The 16,794-nt window shown below is 35.3% G+C and overlaps 3 protein-coding genes across 3 annotated transcripts; 2 read left to right on the top strand and 1 right to left on the bottom strand.

Moving 5' to 3' along the window:
* The first annotated feature begins 385 nt into the window (after positions 1-385).
* On the top strand, positions 386-1,553 carry LOC110605495 (probable transmembrane ascorbate ferrireductase 3). Its single transcript, XM_021744097.2, has 3 exons — positions 386-627; positions 722-770; positions 851-1,553. The coding sequence occupies exons 1-3, from the start codon at positions 463-465 to the stop codon at positions 1,306-1,308; spliced, it is 672 nt and encodes a 223-aa protein (XP_021599789.1). The 5' UTR covers positions 386-462; the 3' UTR covers positions 1,309-1,553.
* A 416-nt stretch (positions 1,554-1,969) lies between these two features.
* LOC110604643 (probable ascorbate-specific transmembrane electron transporter 1) lies at positions 1,970-3,425 on the top strand. The gene is made up of 4 exons (XM_021742903.2): positions 1,970-2,266; positions 2,452-2,500; positions 2,580-2,779; positions 3,029-3,425. The coding sequence occupies exons 1-4, from the start codon at positions 2,108-2,110 to the stop codon at positions 3,281-3,283; spliced, it is 663 nt and encodes a 220-aa protein (XP_021598595.1). The 5' UTR covers positions 1,970-2,107; the 3' UTR covers positions 3,284-3,425.
* Positions 3,426-4,783: 1,358 nt separating this feature from the next.
* LOC110604995 (protein OBERON 3) lies at positions 4,784-11,215 on the bottom strand. Its single transcript, XM_021743280.2, has 3 exons — positions 9,984-11,215; positions 7,959-8,802; positions 4,784-5,591 (listed from the first exon to the last, which is right to left on the bottom strand). Exons 1-3 carry the CDS (start codon positions 10,959-10,961, stop codon positions 5,002-5,004), a joined length of 2,412 nt encoding a protein of 803 aa, XP_021598972.1. The 5' UTR covers positions 10,962-11,215; the 3' UTR covers positions 4,784-5,001.
* Between the last annotated feature and the right edge of the window lie 5,579 nt (positions 11,216-16,794).

The raw sequence follows: 16,794 nt of genomic DNA, 5'->3' as shown, positions 1-16,794 counted from the left end.
TCCATTTTAAAGAAAGAAAAAAAAAATTCATAGTGCATTGTGGCTGCTGTGTGCTCTGATGCATATTAATTTGGAAAATTTCTGAAATAACAAAAAAAGGAGGGAGAAATTAAATCTCGTTAAGCTACTAAAATGATCTATAGCTTCCCACATACACCACAAATTAAAGAAGAACCAATTAGAGCTGGCTTAAGTTTTTTCTGGATGATGCTTTTCTAAAGAACAAAGTTTTCTCACACATACATAAAAAAATTCTATAATTCTATACCAAACCCAACAGACAAGAAATCCAAAGAATAAGGATCCATGCATGTAATAATTTCTCTTCCCTTTAATGGCTTTCTACTTGTCTCTCTTTCTTTATATATATAAGCTCGCTGCACCTCTCATTGGCTCAACACTGGCAGTAAGCTTGTGTCTATAACACCTTCCTTTGATTTCTCGTTCATCACCAACCCACAAATGGCTGACGGTTTAGTCACCTACCATTACCGGCGATCTGCCTCTCGCCTAACCATTGGTGCACACTTGTTCGGTGTCTTGGCTTTCATTCTCATGCTGATTTGGTTGTTGCATTATCGTGGAGGAATTGAGTATGATTCTGACAACGTTGATCGTGTTTTCAATGTAAATAATTTCCTTCATCACCTTAATTAATTACTCTATCTGTTCATAAACTTTGGTTCATCTTATAATTAGTGTGAATGAATAAACTCCGCAGGTTCATCCGTTTTTGATGTTCTGCGGATTCATCTTTCTTGTTGGTGAAGGTACTACGTTTAGTTTTTCATCTTTTTTTCAAACGCGAGCTTTGTTTTGCAGCTAAAATTTTTGTAATGTATGTGTGCAGCGATGATGGTGTACAAGACAGTACCAGTGTCACACAATGGTCAGAAATTTTTCCACATGATGCTTCATCTAACAGCTATATGTGTCGGAATTGTTGGGATTTGTGCTGTTTTCAAGTTTCATGACATGATAAACGTAGAGGATGTGTATAGTTTACATTCTTGGATTGGGATAGGGACCTTCTGCTTGTTTGGTTTGCAATGGCTCTTTGGATTGTTCACATTTATTGTTCCACAGCCTTCAGAAACTAAGCAAAGCATGCTTCCATGGCATATTTGTGGAGGTAGGGCTCTCCTTTACATGGCTGTTTGTGCAGCTCTAACTGGGTTGATGGAGAAATCTGCATCCATGCAGCAGAAACATACTCGTGAAAATCATTTGATGAACTTCACTGGATTATTCATTCTTCTCTTTGGCGTTTTCGTCGATCTCTCAGTTGCTCTCGCCCGTTACGTGTGATAATTATTTAATTCTCATTATTATCTCATCAAATGATTTATATGATTATCATTGTTATTCTTTCTTCTTTTTTTTTTTCTTTTTTTCTGATTTGTGTCTTTTTTTTTTAATATTTGCATATATATTGGATTGATATATTGTAATACAGTAATAGCAATAATGCTTGTTTCTTTCTTTTAACCCTTTTGCAAATGTAACAATTGTATTGATTGTTGAAGATAAATATATATATTTTTTTGAAGTAATTATGGAGAAGTTTTATTAAATACCGTCAAGTCTCAATAAAGACAAAATATAAAAAGGAAGTGAAATAGTTTACTGATCTTGAAATAATTGATGTTTTAACATATGAAAAAATATTTTTATCTAAATTTTTAGAAATTGTAAATTATTATTGTAATTTTATTCATTTTTAACATATTATTTTCTTTATTATCATCCAACCTTATCATTATCACTGATTACACACTTCACACTTTATTTGATATTTATATATCATGTGTCAAATATTTCCTGCCGGCCGGCCGTCCGGCTTTTACCAATTTGACGGCAATATCTTTCTTGTCAACTTTATAATTCTTAGCCCGTGTCAAAGAACAAAAATTTTGGAAGCATTGGATCAGAAAATAATCTCACACATCCTCCTAGCTAATAGAAACAAATGCATCACTTTGTTCTTCCCAAACTATTACTAAATCATCATTACCAACGTCAAGATTCATATAAAACTCATCTCTTCCTTTTCTAAGCTGTCTTTTTTGTCTTAAGTCATAAGCTATAGAGTTGCAAGATTATTACAATGCCAACTAAAAGTCGCAGTTACCAAGTCTCTGCTACACCAGTAACCATGCTTGCTCATCTCATACTCGTAGCTGTCGCCACTCTCGTGCTTGTTTGGCTCCTACACTTCGAGGAAGGCTTTGCTTTCGTATCACATACCAAAATAAAGATTTTGAACGTAAGTTTCGTGAACGAACTTTCTTAGATTCTATTTGGCATTACTGTTAGAACTGTTGTTAACATAACAACACCAAAATAACAAAATAGGTTTTTCTAAACTGGCTTCCAAACTCAATAAGCGTCGAACAGGCTCTTAGTAGTTCAAGAGTTCAAGGGTTTAGCTAATTAGTTTTTAATGCACAGGTGCACACGTTTCTAATGATAGTTGGATTCATACTCGTAACAGGAGAAGGTAAGAGAGGATCCTGATCATTAACCTAATTACTTGATTAAAAATAACAAAAGTTGATAATTAATTTCATTTGAGGTAGCTATTATGGCTTACAAGACAATACCAGCAAAAAGAAAGGTTCAAAAGGCAGTTCACTTAGTGTTGCATCTGATAGCAATGGTGGCTGGAGCTTTGGGTGTTTATACAGCTTTTAAGTATAAGCATGAGATTGGAGCTAAAGATATGGTTACTTTGCATTCCTGGCTGGGCATAATTACCATCTCCCTCTTTGGTCTACAGGTAATTATTTTCTAGATTTACACTTCAATGTATTCAAGATATTAATTGATAATTGAATCATGATAATGGGTTTAAGGAAGTTTTTGAAGGTGAAGTAACTTATGGATTTTGGGCAGTTCTCGCCTAAACCCAATATACGGTGGACCATATATATCAATAAGCGGATCCCATGTGAAATTATTAGTACTCGAAAGTTTAAATTGGGATTGTGTTGGAAATTGACCAAATGCTTTATGATGTGTGTTGCAGTGGGTGTTAGGGTTCTTCTCATATGTGTTCCCTGGGGCAGAAATGTCGGCAAAAGCCTCATATATGCCATGGCATGTTTTTGGAGGAATGTTTATATTCTTTCTTGCTATTTGCACAGCACAGACTGGTCTGCTTCAGAGGTTCAAAACCTTAAACCAAGAAGGCCTTATTGTGAACTTCACTGGTCTCTTGCTTGTTCTCTTTGCAATTGGCGTTGGCCTTAGCGGTTTCCTTCCTCAGGGCCGAGGATTCTGATTACTGGCCATCCAATTTTGAGATCTCTTCATTCAACATGTCTTCTTTGATCTGAAAAAAAAATAAAATTGTTACCATTTGTTGTTGAATGTCTGTTCAATTAAAAATAAAAGGGGATTTATAATTTATTGATTAAGTTACAATAGAGGGTTAAATTTCATTGATTTTAATTTTCTTTTAAACTAATTTATTTTGATATTCTTAAATCCAAAAAATAGATTTAAAACATACGAGCAAACTTATTAGGAAAATCATCCATTCCCTTTTATTTTTTTTATTTTTTTCCTTTTATCTATAGTGACGCATAACCACTTCATGTTACTGTGCCACTTGTTTCTGTCACTTAGACCCGTACATATGGATATACCGGCATATCTCTCTTTATCAGACAACCATTTAATTTATCCCGGCGTGCATACTTAAAAGAGCTATGAGATAACTGAGTCTGCTCTCCTACCTCTTGTCGTGTCATCGGGCTAATCTATCATCTAGCAAATCTGTGTGTGTAGTCAGTCTGACATGCTCTGAACACGGGTTAGAGAATGTGACGATGAACCGGTCTGTTTTAGAAAGTCTTGATGAATTTTAAATCTACATTCTATTTCAAAATCTCGATGATATCCAAAAGGAAAAAATCCTACCATATTCTTGTTTCAATTAAATTTATAATTATAATTAACATTATCCTTTGAAATTAGTGCCAAATTATACAAAAGTACTGATTAAAACTTGTTGCCAGTCTTTTCATTATCTTTGATGTATTACTATTCAAGTAATCAAAGGTCATGGCATTAGTGGTGATGGCCCACAGAGTCATAATGTCAAAGTGCAATTTGACACAAGAGCACTAATTAGTAATGATAAAGAGAAAGAGAAGCCACCATTGCAGGCAATTTTTAATGGTCCCAAATCATTGTTGTCTAGTCAAAACCAAGTTGCTGATGTTTCTTCCATAAAAATTCTCTCAGAAAATCTTCAAAATGGTGCCAATCACTTCTTATGTTCCTTTCACAAGTAGCAGAAAAAGAATAAACATATACTAACATGCCTAATTTTCTATTTTATATGCAGGATCATCTACTATAATAATATTCATAAAAACTCTAAAAATGAAATGGAATGATATAATATTCATAAAAACTCGAAAAATGAAATGGAATGATATGATTCTCTCGAAATCGATTGTTGGGAGAGATTGGGCAAGGAGCTACATGCCGTAAATTCAAATTAATTCGGATCAATGAGATTGTTTAAGCCAACATTTGTGGTTCAAGAACAAGGGCAAATGCATGAATCCAGTGAATAGAACATGAATGGAGATCAGAAGCAGAAACTAGGACAGGATATTGTCCATATCTATTTGTTTCCATACAACAATGCTAGGATTTGCCCTTTTTAATACCTTCACCCTATAATGCAATTACCCATTTGTGCATATGCACCCTTTTTGTCCCATTTCATGTTCTATGAAATCCAACAGGACAAAAACTAACTGAAATATACAAACAACAATTTTCTTTTTCCTCCTGGTTTCTCATTGCTCTTTCCAATAAAGACATGAACTTCCAAAGCTGGAAATTTGAAACTGAAAAAACCATGCCTTTTAGCATCTGGAGAAACAAGCTTAAGTTGATGGTGGGTGAAGAGGTAAACAAAATTACACAACTATAAGTTGATCTCTGTTACAAAAATAAAAGAAAAGGGTAGATAGGATTAGATTACACCCATTTTTGTTTTGTGGCCTCCATTCTTTCCAGCAAACCAGCAATCTCTGCTTGCATTCTTAACTTCATGTTGTAGTAGTCAGAATGCGAATTTTCTAAAACCTTCAGTTCATCCAATTTTTTCCTCCGCCTTTCCTCAGTCTCCTGCAAACACAGTTTTGCAAGCTTCTCTGCATACTCTTCTTCCAACTTCTCAGATTTTGCCCGAATCATCCTCCTGTAGCCTTCTGCCTCTCTTCGTGCTTCATCTGCCTTGCTCTGGAACATTCTGGCTTCTGCTTCTTTGATCCGTACTATGCTTTCTAAGCTCTCGAGTCCATCTTTCTTTGACAGCTTTCCAAACTGAAACTCATCATTGATTTTTAGGTCACCAAGGAGTGCAGCCTTGATGTTATTTCTGTGGAGATCGTTTGAGAGTGAATCACGCCGGTCACTTGAAGAGCTCATATTGTATAAAGCATATTTTGGATGAAGGGAAGTGGCGGCTGGTATAGAAGCATTATCTTTTCTAAGACTAGCTTCGGTTGGCATTAATTCTTTTGCAGACATGCCAGAAGCAGGAAAATCAGAAATACTGTCTGCACCTAAAAATGCCAAAGAATAACATTAAGAACCAGATGTTGACCATAATGCAATCCAAAATTTTAAAATAAATAAAGAATTCACCGTGAAAAATTATGGGAGACTGATGAAGTAGACAGTCTAGAGAAAACCAAATGGTGATTTATTAACTGTCTAGGAACCGATCAGGAAGTTTGCATTTCCTAGTTAAGGCCAGAAATCCAGCAAAAAATATGGAGCATTTATGCACATCAGGACTGTGGTCAACAAAAGCCACCATCTCCACTACAATCTAATATCAGAAGGTGGATTATCAGAACATTTGCGTTTCTCATTATAATTATTCATCTGAATATGATATCTTTACCTTCCCCCACCCACCAGCAGCCAAAAATATAGGAAAACATAAGGACGCAACATTCTGACTGAATCTGACCAGATTTTTGCTCAAAATTTTACAGGTCAAGCACCATGGAGCACAGGGATTTTGTTCCAGTTGAAACTGCTCTCCACCTGAGCTAACTCATAATGACTCTATTTCCGTAGGAGAGAGAGTCGTAAAGGAGTGTCTCGACTCCCAAGTTCTCTTCAGAAGGCATAGAGCAACTGCAATGTCAGGCATCTACAATGCATGACAACCTAGTGAACTTTATAAACGAAACTCATGCATGCCTAGACCTATCAGACAAAACACATGATTAAAGATCTCCGAAAAGAAAAAACTGACTGAAAAAGAAGTGTTAGTTGCAGCAAACACTATGGAAGAGTTATTTAACCATCCAAGATTTGCTTCCAAGTTCCATCCAAAAATATTTCGAACCATTCTTGAGCCATAGGAAGCATGTGACCTGAATTTCCCGTAATAGGGAAAATCGCAAAATCAGGAAAAACTTAACACTGTCGATTCCCTTTTGGCACATATCTTTAGCCTATTTCCATCATCTTCAGGAAGCCTTCTTCCACAAGCAGTTCAAGTGAAGCATCTATGCCTGGGGTTAACTGAGGAAGGCTAACCTTGAGCTTTTTCCTTTATGCAAAATTACAATCAAACTTGAGCTTCAAGGTTCTATTATACATACACAGTCTCCCCCACACTAGCCTACTGCCAAACTAGACTACATTCTTATCTCCAATCAGGGATACCATTTGAACACCAAATAAGAAGGCATTTTGAAAGAAACCTATTCACTACTAAGATCAAATATTTCTATTGGCTAACAATCATATCATTAACTGGGTATCAATGCTGGACTGTTTATTCACCCACCTATGCCAAAAACACCTAGTTATTTCCTTGTCGACTAGTATGCTGAAAAAACAAACTTATTATTAAAACCTTCTTCTATTCAATGTTCAAATTACCTTGACCTCAATTGGCCTCAATCCATTGGCATCTAGGGAGATTTGCCTCATCAAACAGATGGAGACAACAACTTAAAATTAGTATAATTGACTACTGCAGTTGATCGCGTATTTCATTATTCTTGTACCCTAGTTTGGCCCAATGAGCCAACACAGACTGACAGAAGCTCCAACAATGAATGAAAAAAAAAGGACAGCTTGGTGATTAACTTGTCATGCATTTGGTAAATGTTTTATCTGATTTGGCTTTGGTTGCAATGACATTGCAACTCCCAGCCTGTAAAAGTAACTAACCTTTTTGTACTCATTTCAGTCGTGTTAATGCTTTCAACGCTCTGTTTCAAGAATAATTCATGGTGCAACTGTTGTGAATATGAAAAAATGCAATCCAACGGTTGGTCAAGCTGGGACCATGCGGGGCCTACCAGAATCAACTTTTATAATGTATAAAAATTGCCCCGGATAATCTTTGATGTCTTTAGTGGTTCTCCTCATAGAAGTTGTATACTTTATGAACTTAATGCTACAGATGTTTCAGATTCTTTGATTGGCTGTTAATTGTCATACGTTCTATTTACAACAAAACCATTTGAAGTTTCTTCCATGGTTTGGTCTTTAGTTGTATTAATGTCATTTATACTGCTATGTTCTTCATTCCCTTGTTTCAATTTCAGCAATTCACCCACTGATAACTGCATCAGTATATCAATGAAACTGAAGCTTTATTTCCCATCTGATTCAATTTGGAGGATTTATAAATGGCTCCTACCCTTCAAGTGAGAAGTTACTTAGTGTCCAAAAGAAATATGCAAGTTTAAGCAACAAAGCTCTGTCCACAATGAGAAAGGCAACAGAAAATCAAGCACTAATTATCCATATCTAACGAAATTCTTAGTTTCAGATATCAGAGATCAGCATCACAATAGAAGAATTCTGATTTGCAGACTAGGATAATATCATAATTCAAGCAACAAGAAAAAGAAGGCAAATTTCATGGCAAAGCAGAAGTTCAAAGTTAGGGAACTTACAGTTGAAGAACTGAATAATGATGTTACAGGCATCCGAAGGAGATACAATTTTACTCTCAAGCTTGGAGAGCAGCTCCCCAGCTTTAACATGCAACTCCTTGCCCTTAAAATCATCACTTCCTTTGAAAATCCTCCTCACACAGTCGAGTTCTTTGATTAGGGTCTCCAGACCCCAATCCTTTGCACAGCAAACAAACACATCCTTGACAAATCCAAACATTTCTGAAGCATGATTACACCCAATGCAGTGAAATTGCATCTCTGTAGTCCCTTTTGGCCCCTTCAAGCTAGGACCTGGCCTAATGAGATTTTTTTGAATACCACAAGCAGCATGACACCAATGGGAACAAACATCACACCCAACCCAACTGCAAGTATTATTAGCACAGTCAAAATTCATACATACTGGACACATGCAGGAGCTGCAAAATCCCTTGTTTGCACTGCAAAACTTACAGTCACAATCATCGACAGGCAATATACTCTTGCAAGTCGCATTCCTACACCTCATATACAAGAAAATTTCCACCAATTCATTTGCTGGAAGCCTAATTTTCCCAGACATAAAACTTGCCAGCCCCATTTTCACTGCAACCAAAATCTCTAGCTGGTCCTTTTGGCATTTGGAGAGAGCCTCCTTAGAAAGATCAGATCTTCTCTCAAGTCTGTGTTGAAGACCTATTAATTCTTCTCTCTTTTCAGGCATCACAATGAGATTCTTTAAGTACTCCTTGGTAGAGTCTAATGTTTCATCGGCCAGCTCCTGAATTATCTGAGCCATAACAGGAATAGACTCCGATACAATTTCACGAAGAATTCTCTCTGGTCTAGAGAGCTTTCGTGCCTTTCCTTAGGGCTGAGCAGAATTCGGTTTAAACCGAAATAACCGACCGAACCGAACCGATTTGAAATTTTGGTTCGGTTTTATTTTTTTTTCGGTTCGGTTCGGTTTGAAATTTTAAAAAAATCGGTGATTTCGGTTCGGTTCGGTTTTAGACGTAAAAATTTCGATTAGACCGAACCGAACCGAAATCACTTATACTACGTCGTTTGAGTAGTTTCCTAATTCCCTATTTCCCTTCCCTTCCCTTCCTTTGCCTAAATTTAAAACAAATTTCTCTCTCCGTGCGTGCATCTCTATCTCTGTGCTCACCCACCCCTAAACCTAACGCCCTCACCTCTCAACGTGCCTCGCCTCTGAGTTCCATCCAAGTTCCAGCGGCAGTTCCACCATCCACCGTCCACCGTCCACCGTCCAGCCTCCGGTCTCTTTCTGAGTAGTAGAGCCACGCACGCATCTCGTCGCGAGATTCTCGCGCATGTGATGTGCCTCCACTCTCCTCTCGACTGGACTGATTCACCATCGTCGATCTTCACCGATCTTTAGTCTCTCTTTCCACGCAATCATCGGCGTCGGCCGTTGCTCTCTATTGGCTCTCCACGCATCATCGGGCAGTCGGCAATTTGGTCGTGCTTATTCCACAGCCCTCAGTCCTCTCCGAGTCTCTGTGTCGCGCTTCCAGCCTTGAGCCTTTCACAGTTCGTGGACCAGACTCCGGGACCAAGAGTGCCACTCGCGCCTCCAGCCCTCGGTTGTGTCGGACATGGTTGCCTGCCAGTGCCACGGCGTGCTGTTGAACTTGAGTCAACCGTAGAAGCTAAGTAAATATTTGTGATTTGCTGTTGATTGTTGAATTTATGTACTCTTGGTTGAATTTGTGTACTATTGATTGTTGAATTTGTGTTATTGATTGTTCAAGTGTGTGCTCTGCTCTTGATTGTTGATGTAAACTCATGGCCGTGAAGTATTCTATTCTAGATTATGTTAACTGTTATTATTTTTTTTTTAAAAATCGGTTCAATCGATTGAACCGACCGAACCGAACCGAACCGAATCAAATCGGTTCGATTCGGTTATCCCTCTTATTCGGTTCGGTTCGGTTTATGTAAAATACTGCAATTCGGTTTTCGGTTATTTCGGTTCGGTTCGGTTTTGAACCGAACCGACCGAATGCTCAGCCCTACCTTTCCTCCTCCATCTACACCCTCCACACCTCTCATATTCTCCGAATCCCTTCTCCTAGAATCACCTGAATAAGCATCTAAACGGGGCTTAGCGGGCAATTCAGATGGGAAAAATGAAAGATTGTCAGAACTAGCAGTTCTATAGAGACTGTTATTACACGAATCCTTATTCGTTACACGATGACCCTGCATCATAGAAAATCCTCCATTGCCACCGCCTCCATGATTGTTATTGTTCAAAGCAACAAGCCCATCTCCAATAGGCCTAAACCGACTATGAACCGATCCATTAGTCCCTTCCCCTCCACACCAAATTTGATCATCTCTTCCTACAGAATAATCATAATTCTCAGTTGAGTTACGGGTCAAGGAGCAACTAGGATTGTGTGAAAATGGGTGAGAATACGAGTACGAAAGTGAAACTGCGGTGAAATCGTTAGAACAAGTTGTCTGTGTGTTGTTATTTGATGGTGCGGCACCTAAGGACTGTATACTCCTGCTAGGCTTCGGCTTAATCACAGGCTCAGCATTTTGCAATGCATTTGATGCAGTTAGAGAGAGAGATACATCAGGCAAAGCTAGAGAAAGATTCAAAGTACTTTCTAGCTTTGGCTTCTTGTCTCTGGAGGAATTCTCCCTCTCAATACCTTCTTCTTCTTGAACTTCCCTTTTTGAAGAAGAATTGGATTTGGTTTCACTGAGATTCATGAAATCTCTCTCTACCCACTTCTCATCTTGATTTGAATTCTCTGAAAAGATCACTTCTTTGCCCTTTTGAGTGGAGCCAAATTTGGGATTTTCACAAAGGTAGCTGAGAGTAAGCTCCTGAGGTTTTGAGGCAAACCCATCGAAACCCATCTTAGACTCCGCGAGAAAATCAATCCCCTTGTGAGACAAACTTATTTTCTCTTTTGGGACTGCTTGGTTTTGTGAGCTTTCTGCCTCAACGTTGGAGAGATGTTGTTTCTCTCCAAACATGGTCGTCTTTGAAAGACAGAGGAAGAGAGACTTATCAGGAGAGGCCAGAGAAGAAGAAAGCAACAAAGTTTTGAAGGTTGAATTGGAAGGGCAAAAAGGAAAATTTGAAAGAATCTGGGGGTGGGTTTTCACTTCAATTGATGTTGGGTTGATTCTTGATTCTCTCCTCTCTGTCCCTCCCCCCTCTCTCTCTCTCTCTCTCTCTGGACAACGGCTGGAATTTCAAAGCGTTTACACGAATAACAAAAACGGCGATGCCTTTTTCTTGTTTATTGCCTCAGAGGCTAGGACACGAGATTACAGTACTGACCCATTAGAGTTACAGAAATTTAAAAAAAAAAAAAGAAGAAAAGGAAAAACTCCACTGGCCTTTTTCTTTTTAACCGTTACTCCTCAGCCAAAGCTATTCTTTAGGGTCATAAACAGGATGAATTTTGCTTAATTTAATTTATCTTCGAAAAGAGTTAAGGTCAGGGTTAATTTTCAAATAAATCAAATATGAGATTGAAGATAGTTAGTTTGTGCTTATTAGCAAGTGGCAACCTCAAAAGTTCCAATAAACTAGGAAGCTTGTAAGAAGAATTTATATTCTGAAGGATTTCGGGCCTCAAAAAACCGGTCATGGAAAGGGGCGTCTGTATAGCGGCTCATTACCTTGAGGTCGGTCTCCCATGAAATTATTATTTTGTTTCTGTATTATAAAATAATTTATTAATTATTCTCTTAATTTTAAAATATTTACAAAATTTTTGGTTTTAGTTCTGATATTTTAATGTACTATATTATTTTTTTATTATAAAAATATATGTAAGTAAACATAGTCAACACCGTTTTGAATGAAATAAGTTGCTTGGACTTGAATTGGTCAAATTCAAGTTTGTGATAATCCATGTTCATAATTCTGAATTGGTTTGAAAGCACCCTCCTTTAAGAGCCCAGCTCAGTCTTTTTCTTAAAAAAAAATCATAAAACAGATTGGACCACAATTGAATATTATCTTAATAATTTAATCCCATTCCAGTCTTAACTAAAAAATGAAATAGAATTTAGCAATTAAAATTATCCTCATATTGCAATATATTATTATACAGTTTAATAGAAAATCTTTTTTTCTTTAATATGGTTGAAATGAGACTGAATTCTAATTGATTAATCTGTGAAAAAATAGTGTGGGTGATTGATACTTACAATAGCCATTCCAACATTTAAGTCAATAAATTTATAAATAAATAGATATAATGAATTAGTTAAAATTTAATAATAGTAGTGTAAAAATGTATATCTTAAATTCTAAATATATTTATTTTTATATTGTAAGGAAATGGAGCAGTTATCGAAATTTTTAAAAATTTTACTGATATCGATTAATGAATAAAAAATTTCACAATTATAGACGTAACAAATATGTACTATATTAATTTTATTCCGTAAAAAATTCGACCAACTTAAAAGAGAATGAACCTTTACATTTTAAATACTTAGTGTTATTATGTTCAAACCTTCTTTTTTATGGGTGAGACTTTTGCGATCGTATATCATAACTTACTAAACTCTTGTCATGTAATAATTTATGATACACCTTAGCCAAATATTTTGTCATATCAGTTTTATATAAATTTTTTTATTATTAATTGTTAATATTTAATTATTATTATATAAGGATATTATTTAATAATTTGTTATGAGGTGGAACCGGCTATTGGAAAGAAAATAAATGATAAGAGTGTGTGTTTGTTGAATATTATTGCTTAGTTTGAAAGAGTCAATATTAGGGCATTTTTGTACTTAAATGCAAGCTATGCCATATTTTCAAATATTCATGTAATTTTTTTTTCAATCATTCAAAGTGCCATTAAATCATAAAATTATTTTTTTAAAAATCATGTAAGGTTTATGTATTAATATATTTTCAGGAAAAAGTTTTAAAAAATTGAAAATAAATCTAATATTTATTCATTTTTACATTTTAATTTTAAATTGATACTTATTACCTAATATTATAATTAAAATATAAAATTAAAATTTTATACCCACAACATGCTATATTGCTATTTGAAAAGAAACTAATAGAAGTAAACTAAAATTGATGAGAAATTCTATATGGGAATGCATTGTGCATAAAATTTTGCATTTTAATTATTATTTGCACTTAATTAAAAAAAGTTGAGATAATAAATTTTAAATTGTGTTTGGATAAATACAAAGGTAGGTTGGATTTTAAGCCGAGTTTTATGAATTAAATTGATGAATGAAAAAGATGTGAGAAAAAAAAAAGTAAAAGGATGGAAATGATAGTAAGGTGTAATTTTCCTGGCAAGGACGTAAGAGAAGTCAAGATTTGTGTTCTTGCACTACATGTTAGAAAATTATAATTTTCCTGATAAGGATATAAAAATACATATCCATTAATACTAGGATGAGCCATCATTGAGAAACAAAAATTCAACCTCTAGATGAGATGACTATAATATTTATGGTCAAGAAAAACTACATGCAACTCATCAGAAGACAAGAGAAAAGACAATCAATGGCAAGCTCTAAACAACCTGATCATGACCAAAGCTAAGGAGGAGCCAATGAAATAGTCAAGACTCAAGTTGAGTAAAAGCTAATGAAATGAAACGAGGAGTCCGTATCGGGGGCGGTTATATCACCCAAAACTACGAGAAGCAACATGTAATTTAATTGAAGAGCTGAGTCACTACTTCACCGCTACTTGCTGAACAAAAATCATGCGAGTGTCATGTTGGAAAATGGTAGAAAAAGATATAGAAAATAAATGAAAGATGAGTAAAATATTGCTTGAGGCGTAATAATAATCACTATCCTTAAAGATAATTCGCCTACGGTTGAATATCCTCCACGATTCAACAAGCCTTCTGAATTACAAGTACAATTATTAATTATCCAGAAATAAAGAAGAAGCAGTAGAGAGAAAAGAGAAGTATTTGGTTTTTGTGTGTACCCATAACACGTAAATGCATTGCTATTCATAGTGTTTATCATTATTCAAATCCACAATATCAGATAAAAATATTATTCAGTTAAGATAAAGATTCAAGATATCCACAAAATCAACTAAAAAATCTGGTTTAGTTAGGATAAAGATTAAGATAATTTAGAGTGGAAAAAATGTTTTTAACAACTTAAAATCTGTAACTTATTTCAAAATATTTTAAATTATTTATGATTTGATGATCTGAGATCCAGAGAAATAGGGTTTACAATGGGTTCTGTAAAACTAAAAAGCCTCGACATAGAGGAGAGTATTTCTCATTTTATATGTTTCCTTTTGTCTGCTAGTGACGTGCTAATAGAACGTATATCATTGGTCCACCTGTCCCTGCTACGTTGATACGGTCGTACGAGGGAATCAGATCTCTGCTCCATGCGTAACGGCTTTTGATTCTCTCTGTACGTGTGTAAATAGGCCCACAAGGCAGGTGGATGAATCATCCTCCTGATTCCGGGCTGGGCCGGAAGATAGGAACAAAACTGGGCTCAAAGGGGGTCGGCCCGAGAAGCAGTGAAGGCTGGGCCGACTTGGTTGAGAAATTCAGAGGGGGCCTGGTATCGAGGATCGAATGGGCCTGACCTGTCAGTGCAGGGGATGTGTGGGCTTTCGGATGATGAGCCATTACCGCGGACTTGGCCCTTGACCGGGGTGGAGAAACCCAGCGGTCTTTCTGATTCTTTTGAAATAATTTGTTAAATATCTAACATTTCATGGGTTAAGAGTCGAAAATATGAAAAGAAAAAATGAAAATCAATAACACAAGAGAAAAAAAATATAGCTCAATCAAGAGTCTTCCATCTTAAGTATTGCTAAAAAACAAGCAAAAATTGAGATATATACACCTCACCCGATTGTAAGGGAACAAACCCACAGTGAATCGGGTAGAGAGAGACTTCCCCACTCGAAAGGGCAAAGAAGCTTTCTAGAGGCACATCAAAATTGAGAAAGGAGCCGACTAAATTCCCAAGACTAAATCACTTTCAATAGCATTTCTTTTTGAAAATTTTTAAATAATTATAACAAGATATATAGATAGGTACTAGGAAAAGCTATTAAGGTATATTAACTAATTTGTTAAATAAAAAATCATATTATATAATAGAGATTTGACATTTAACTTTTTTTTTTAATAAAACTTGTGACTTAAAATTATTTATTATTGACCAAGAAACGCGTTAGATTCTTTGCATAATTCAATGTTGCTTTCCTCATCTTGACAAAGACATCAAGAAAAAAAAAATAATGATTTTCAAATCAATCTTCTTTATGTTGCTAATAATAACTAGGTCATGACTTTTTTTTTTTAAAATTTTTTTTTTGCTATTGGTCATGACTTGAATCTACATGACACCACTAATAATGAGAGGACAACTTGTTGAAAACGTCTATTGCCACTTTTTTTTTTTCAATTTTGGATTTATTTCGTAACAAAATTTTAAATTCAAGTATTTATACACTTTCATAGAAATACTCTAATCCATATATATGGATCTAATTTAATATTTTTAAGATGAATCTAATTCAAAAATTAATAAAAAAATTATATTTTTTAATAGCAGTTGATGTTCTGAAATTCAGAAAATAAGATTTATAGTGATTGTATAAACTTAACCGCAGAAAAAAACGTTTCTCCTCTTTTATTTTTTTTCTTTTTATCCGCTAATGATTTCTAATCGCTTCTCTGTTACAGTGTTATATGTTTGTCACTCAGATCCGTACGCACAAAAATCCATACACACAGATATATCAGATCCTCTCTCTACGCCAAACAACCATTTAATTCTCCCGAAATGCATGCGGACAGGGTTGCGAGGTGACTTGGCATGCTTCCCTTCCTCTTGTCACGTCACTGTACTAGACTTTCTTTATATGGACCTGTGTGAGGTCTGTCCGACCTGATTCTCTTGACCGGACTGAGACGTACAACGTGAGGTTAGTTTACTTTGAGAACAACCTGGTAGGTCTTAAGTATGTATTTTTTTTTAGAGTTCAACCTTATCTCAGATGTAGGAGTCCGGCGATCATCAGGTATGAAAGAGTAAAGTTAAATGCTTCAAAGCGAAAAATATCATAAATTTTTTAAAAAATTCAGAAACGTAAATAACTCATGAAAATTAAACTATCAGCTATGAATACAAATCAACTGGATTGATATAAAATTAGTAAGAAAAATAAATAAATATATATATAAGGATTAATAGAGACAAAAGTTCACCCTGAGTTTAAGGGGGAAGACTTGAGTCCAAAGACAGCATTGAAACGTCAGCATAAATCCAATCAGAGAAGCACAGATAAGGATGGATATTGATTACTTTAATTAATCATGGTTGTTAGTGATGATAACTATAATTAATTAATTAAGATTAAATTAATTGTAATGATAATTTTCTACTCAATTTTTTAGTAAAGAAAGCTAATAATTTCACACGAGAATCTTTCTAACACAGGAGAGAAGATGATGCTTTGGTGTAAAGTAGTTGGCTTTCTTCGTACAAATGTTTGGTACTATAATGCCCTTAAAGTTCCTTGTATTAAAAAGTCGGTAATTTTTTTTTTTTTTTCTTTTGGGTTTTGGCCAATCATGTTTAACTTTCTTATATAAAATAGAATTATACGTGTCAGGAATTTAGGATACAAAATCATATGCTTATCAACAACTACTCGGCCTAAAATCTATTATATGAACAATATGTCCTTCAGCCATTAGCTAGGTACTTTATGAATTTTATTGAATTGAAAAAAAATTAAAATTATAAAATCCTTAAAATCGTTTTTTTTTTTCCAAGAAAAATTTGCAAACAAAATACCCACTACCTA

This window comes from Manihot esculenta, chromosome 17 (genome assembly GCF_001659605.2).
Source record: "Manihot esculenta cultivar AM560-2 chromosome 17, M.esculenta_v8, whole genome shotgun sequence".
Lineage (NCBI taxonomy): Eukaryota > Viridiplantae > Streptophyta > Magnoliopsida > Malpighiales > Euphorbiaceae > Manihot > Manihot esculenta.
This window is presented reverse-complemented; position numbering and strand designations above follow the sequence as displayed.